At 45.4% G+C, this 6,000-nt stretch overlaps 1 protein-coding gene across 2 annotated transcripts in view; it reads right to left on the reverse strand.

Annotated features, from left to right (window-relative positions):
• The window catches only part of SLC25A13 (solute carrier family 25 member 13), a 185,185-nt gene extending 179,816 nt beyond the window's left edge, over window positions 1–5,369 (reverse strand). For both annotated transcript variants that reach the window (XM_047096290.1, XM_047096289.1), the window contains exon 1: window positions 5,213–5,369. In XM_047096290.1, the coding sequence (XP_046952246.1) occupies window positions 5,213–5,227 (15 nt within the window). In that variant the 5' untranslated portion in view covers window positions 5,228–5,369. The remainder of the gene's footprint in view (window positions 1–5,212) is intronic.
• Between the last annotated feature and the right edge of the window lie 631 nt (window positions 5,370–6,000).

Below are 6,000 nucleotides of genomic sequence, written 5' to 3' on the forward strand. Positions count from 1 at the left end.
AGCTTAAAAATACAGTCCAAGTCCTTAGTAGTAAACAGTGGATTAAGATTTTTACAAAGGCATATGACAGCATGGATAGTTGCCCAACTCTGTGAATATATGAAAACTACTGAATTGTACACTTTAAATGAGTGAATTGTATGGTACATGAATTCTCAATAAAGCTATTTTTAAAAAAAGGTATATGACAATTCTTGGCCTCAGCAATGTGGTTTGAAAGCCATAGCAAATCAGGGTGCCTGGGTGGCTTAGTCAGTGAAGCATCCAATTTCGGCTTAGGACACGGCCTGGTTCGTGGGTTCAAGCCCCACGTGGGGCTCTGTGCTGACAGCTCAGAGCCTGGAGCCTGCTTCAGATTCTGTGGCTCCCTCTCTCTCTGCCCCTCCCCCGTGCTCACTCGCTCTCTCTCTCAAAAATAATTTTTTTTTTTAAAGAAAGCCAGGGGCGCCTGGGTGGCTCAGTCATTTAAACATCGGACTTTGGCTCAGGTCATGATCTCATAGCTGGTGAGTTGAAGCCCTGCATCAGGCTCTGTGCTGACAGCTCAGACACTGAAGCCTGCTTTGGATTCTGTGTCTTCCTCTCACTCTACCTCTCCCCTACTCAAGCTCTGCCTCCCTCTCTCTCTCTCTCTCTCAAAAATAAACATTAAAAAAAAATTTTTTTTTTAAAGAAAGCTATAGCAAATCAACACTGCAATGAAACATACACTGAGTGTCACAGTGTGCTACAAACTACTGGACTAGGAAGACCAGGAAATACATACGTCCATAACTGATAACATGTGAATTTTCACATGCACCTTTGCAAACAGAACTCTTTTTAAGGCCTGGGAGAGGTGGAGACAGGGTAAGAGCAAAGACACTGAAAAAATACTGGCAAGGTTCAAATCCAGGCTGTATCACTTACTTACTATACAACTTTAAGGAAATTACTTAACCTTTCTGGACCTCAGTTTTCTCACCTATTAAAATAAGGACAAAAATAGCACCCTTCTTGCTATTATGAAAAGTAATAGAGTTATTATTTGTAAAGCACTTGGGAAAGTTCCTGGCACATAGCAGACACTGTGTAAGTGGTTCTTACATAAAAATCTGGCTTACTCTGAAGCACCTAATTTCCCTCCTAAGCCATCTCCCCTCTCTCATGCGCTCTACTCTCTACCCAAACTACCACGCAGGCAGACCCTAGGGAGCACAGGGTAAGAGCAGACTCTGGAGCCAGACTGGCTGGACCTGAATTCCAGCTCCTTCACTTCCTAATTATCTGCTTTTCAGCCACTTACATCAACTCTTGGTGTCCAGAGTCATCATCTGTAAATCATGGATGATAGCATGTAACTCACAGGACTGCTACAGGATATAGGTAAGTTACTAACAAGAAGCATTAGACCAAATCTCTTATCTAGTAAGTACTCAGGGAGGGTTCGCTGCTCTTTTATGGATTTTATTACCTGCTATCCTATCCCCTACAAGTAGCAAGTGTTGTCACTTCGGCCTTACACTTGTGGTTTCTTATCACTGGAACGGGTCTTCGCTCTTTCCCCAGCCATTCTTGCTGAAATACCACCACTTTTGAGAGGTTTCCTCCTTCCACCCCCACAGAATCCATCTCCTTCCCCAGTGCTTCCATAGCCCCTTTTGTGGCACTAACCACTACTTAGGGCACTTCCATGACAGGATTCAGCCTATAGTATAGTTGTGGTTTTCTAGAAGGCCCAAAAGGAGACCAATTCATTTTCACATCCTCAGTTTAGTCCCATTTGGAACATTAGAAAGAACATGATACACAACTCTGAAGCAGTCAGTGATCAGTGATCATAGCAACAACTCCTCCAAGAATGCAGTATCAATCCTAAGTGTTCTAGTCCTACAGACCAAATTTTCATTATTATTAATGCTTCAATTTGTTCCAAATTTCCTTTAGTTCTAGGCCAAATTATCAGTCCATGTCCAGTTTTATATCTGAACATCTCTCACGCCTGAACTCAAGTAAGCATTCTCTAACTTTTAAGTTTCATCTAGTTTCATTTCATCATTATTAATGTACAAATTCAACCAATGACCAAGAGGGAATGTTCGCTACAACCAAATGGGGGCAAAGGGGAAGGGGAGGTTTCCCCTTATTACTACTTTTTAAAAATGCATTTTTTGTGAAGTTGCATGAAATATCATTTAAAAAACTCATTCACATTTTAATACATGCAGGGCAGTGCTTGGAAGGTTTTAAAAGAAATACTGAAAACGACACAAATAGTACAGGCAGACCACTTACCATTTACCATATAGGAAGGGAACCTTAAGAAAGTAGGCAGCAAGAGAATGGAAGTTTTTTGAGTCTGTCTCAAAATAATAAGAGTTTTAGATCAATGTTACCTCATGAAAAAACAAATATCTTTTGCATCATTATGCAGAAGTCTTCATGCAGAAATCAAAATAAAAGCAGACCAAAGACTAGATTCTTGGCCTCTTGGCCTTCCTATGCGAACTATTTAAAGGAAGAGGGACATGAATAATTAGTTACACTTGGAGGGGGAAAAAAAAGAACAAGAAACTCAGAATAAATGATCAAGAGATCAAGAAACTGCTAGGTGTGGTTAAGTTCATCCAGAAAATATCAGACCTGCTTAATTAAATATTCAAACAATTCTCCACAGTGAGTGCTGAAATTCACCTACAATTGTTGAGTTTCAGATTCTTGGCCCAACCTCTGGGACATTCCATCGGAGTGGGCTCTCTCCTAGGCAGGCTCTTCAAGTTTTAAGAGGGGATGTCAATCCTGCTTGTAAATGAGACTGTTAAACCCATGGCTCTGTGTTCAACGCAGCAACATGGACTAACTGCACGCCAGGAAAAGGCTAACAGCGCAGCCTTTAACTCAGTCCACCCAGCACTGACCCGCAACTGACAGAATCACCTCACAAGGATAGTGCCCAAAGGCCACTAAGTAAGAGGCATTCTTAGACTAAAGTAGACCAGCACAGCTCGTTTTGGGAACTTTTAAGACTACATTTACTGCACTGCCCTGGAGCTACAAGGAGGGACATTATTAAAAATGGCCTTATGGAACCCACAGACATATATTTGTGGTCATGAGCTAGTTCTGAATGCAGTTTGCTCACAGCACATAAAAGGACATGGGGAGAAACTGCCCTCAGTACAAGGAGACTTCTCTCCCAAGTAACTGACTGACCTTGCCGATCATTTCCTCTTTACTCTGGCTGCTAGAAAATGCAGTCACCTCTAACAAGTACCTCCTTATTTTCCACTAATTTTAGTCATGGCTGCATCTTCCTTTCCCTTTATCCTGTCTTTTCTCATCTACTCTGACTTGATTTTGATATCTTTTTGGATTGTAAATATATGTATATATAATATGAGCCATCAGAAATCCTGAAAAGAGGCAAGGCTAAATGAATAAATAAACAAACACACAAGTTCCCAAAGAGTAAAAATGAAATGTTTCATCTTCCCCCTCACTACTTGGTTACAATTCAACTGCACTTATTGATATGATGTGATAGCTTAATATACAACCAAAAAGTTAAATCTGCTTCCATGTCACTTATTTTACTTCATACTAGTTCATGATCCTTTTCTTATACTCAAATTACATGTACATTCATCAGTTTAGGCTCCTCAATTATTTTATCTCCAAATTAAGTATAATTATTTAGTTCACATGCAAATATAAAAAATAATAAGAGCATGGGAATCTATTTTCACCTGTCTCCTGGAAGAAGTCACTTGGAAGGAATGAATTCATATCAGGCCTTGAAATCTTGACTGGATACAAATTTAATGCAAAGAAAAGGTCAAGAGCCATTGAGTTTGAAAGGGTTAATGTAGTTACCAAAAATAAATACCAGTGATCCTCAAAGAATCTACCTAAAAATAGTTATATATACCAATATGTTCACACACACACACACAAATACACTCATGCACACACCCAAGAACACACTCCTGAGGATGGAACTCAAGAGTCATTACAGAAAAGAAAAAGGCCACTTAGGCCACATAGTCTAGGAACATGAAGAAGCCTGCAGATTTGGAGAGTCTGGAGAAACTTAAGTCATAGAACAGCATTTAAATATATTTGTCTGCTTACAATTTCCATTGCAAATGTGATTAGTTTGCTTGAATAAATAGGAGTATGATGTGTTGGCCATGTTTTCCTCTTGAGGGTTATCACAGAGTTTTGATTAAGGACAAATGTTTGAAATGTTGGGTATATTTAAGTTCATTGCACTTAAAATGAACTAAGAAGTTGTATAGGCTTGATTAAAGGGCTGCCTTCGTGAACTTAAAATTAAAAGCAATAAATTCCAATGATTCAAGTGATTGGGACTAAGTATGGTATTCTGCCAGAAAAGTTGAAATGGAGTCCAAAGAGACTGAAATGGTGTCCAGGTTTCAAAAAATGGTGAAAAGAGGAAAGGTCAAGCTGTCGGAGCTGCCTTTCCTCCGGGTTAGTGAATGATTCACATTACGCAGAATTCCTTTTAAGTAAAACTTCACAAGAGTTACAGGCTCCCAGGACAATCTGTTTTGTCATTTCTAAAAAGAAGCCTCTCAAATGCTCAGAGGCCGGTACGTAAGTGTTGTCAGATGGGGAGAGGGGGCTGGAAGATGAGAAGGGGGGGCGGGGCGGGGACCCTCTCCATTTTTACCCACACGCGTGCAGGCCAACTATTCCGAACAGTCTCTAAAACGGAAGTCAAGGTGACTTCCCCACCCTCGGGAGGGCGGAGCCTTTGAAACCTAATAGGATCTGGCTTCAGCCCGGGCGGTGCCGCCGGGAAAAAGCCCGAGTCAATAACAACTGGGGTCACAAGCAGGTGTGCTCTGAGGTGGCCGAGGGGACCTGATGACCCCGGGCCCTCCTTCGCCCCGGGCGCACCTGGCTTCTCTAAGCCGACCTTGGCTCAGCCCGCCGAGCGCCAGCCCGGCACCGACTTCCCTCCCGGGCCAAGTGGGAGGGTTCAGCCGACAAAGTTTCTACTGCAAGGTCGGGCCTCCGTCCCCGCATGGGCCACATGTGCTGCCCGGGAGAATCGGTCACCTCCCTCCTCCGCTGCTGCAAGGTGGAACAGCTGCCCCGGGCCCCTCTCTATTTGCTTTCCCCGTTGCACCAAGGCGGCACGAGAACGCCCGAGCCCTCGGGCCCCGGCCGGCCGGCACGCTCCCCGGGGCAACGGGCCTACGCTTACCTTGGCGGCCGCCATGCTTCGTCCCGGGTGCGGGTCCGGGCGCCTGCAGGACCCTCTCGGCGGCTGGATCTCACTGTGGGTCCCGGCGGCTCACTTCCCGTCCGGCGGCAGCAAGGATGGCGATACAGCCCGGCAGCGTGCGCGCCCGGCCTGCCTCCCCACGCCCTCCCGCCGGCGCGGGTCAGACGGGCGCCGCCAGCCCATTGGCTGCGCCCGGCCCAAGCCGCCCGGGCGCGCGTGATCCTAGGGCCTCTGCCCTGAGGCCGGGGCGGGCTCGGGTCCGGGGGCGGTGGACCGGCCGCGCGCACGTGACCCCGGCTGCGCTGTCCAGCGGCGAGGGCCGTGGGGCAGTGGTGGGGTGCGATCCGCCCTCCTAGGGGTAGTTGGCCTTGCGAGGGAAGCTGCCGGATTCCGCCATACCAGGGGCTATTCCAGGGCCCTTGAGACCCGCAAGGAGGGGCACGCACCCGGGTGGGAAGTCCCCTTGGGTCACTGTTCAGCCAGATTTCCTCGTAGGTTCCCTTTTGAAGGGACTCCACTCTGTATTATGCTATAATGCATCCAAAAGCACTGGCCAGTCAGTGGGAAGATAGGAAAGTAGTATCACTAGCAAATCTACTTTTAGGCCAAATCTGTAAACTCTTAAGTACCAAATGGGTATGTATAATGCAGAACATATATTTGTGAGGCTATTTGATTTCAGCGCTGCCTATTAGGATCATAGAGGTCAAAAGATGCCCCGCCCCCGACCAGATAGGCCCTGCTAAAATAGGTCAAAATTATAATGG

This window comes from Lynx rufus, unplaced genomic scaffold (genome assembly GCF_022079265.1).
Source record: "Lynx rufus isolate CCGP_SWC_20201006 ecotype Redwood Valley unplaced genomic scaffold, mLynRuf1.p SCAF_4, whole genome shotgun sequence".
NCBI lineage: Eukaryota > Metazoa > Chordata > Mammalia > Carnivora > Felidae > Lynx > Lynx rufus.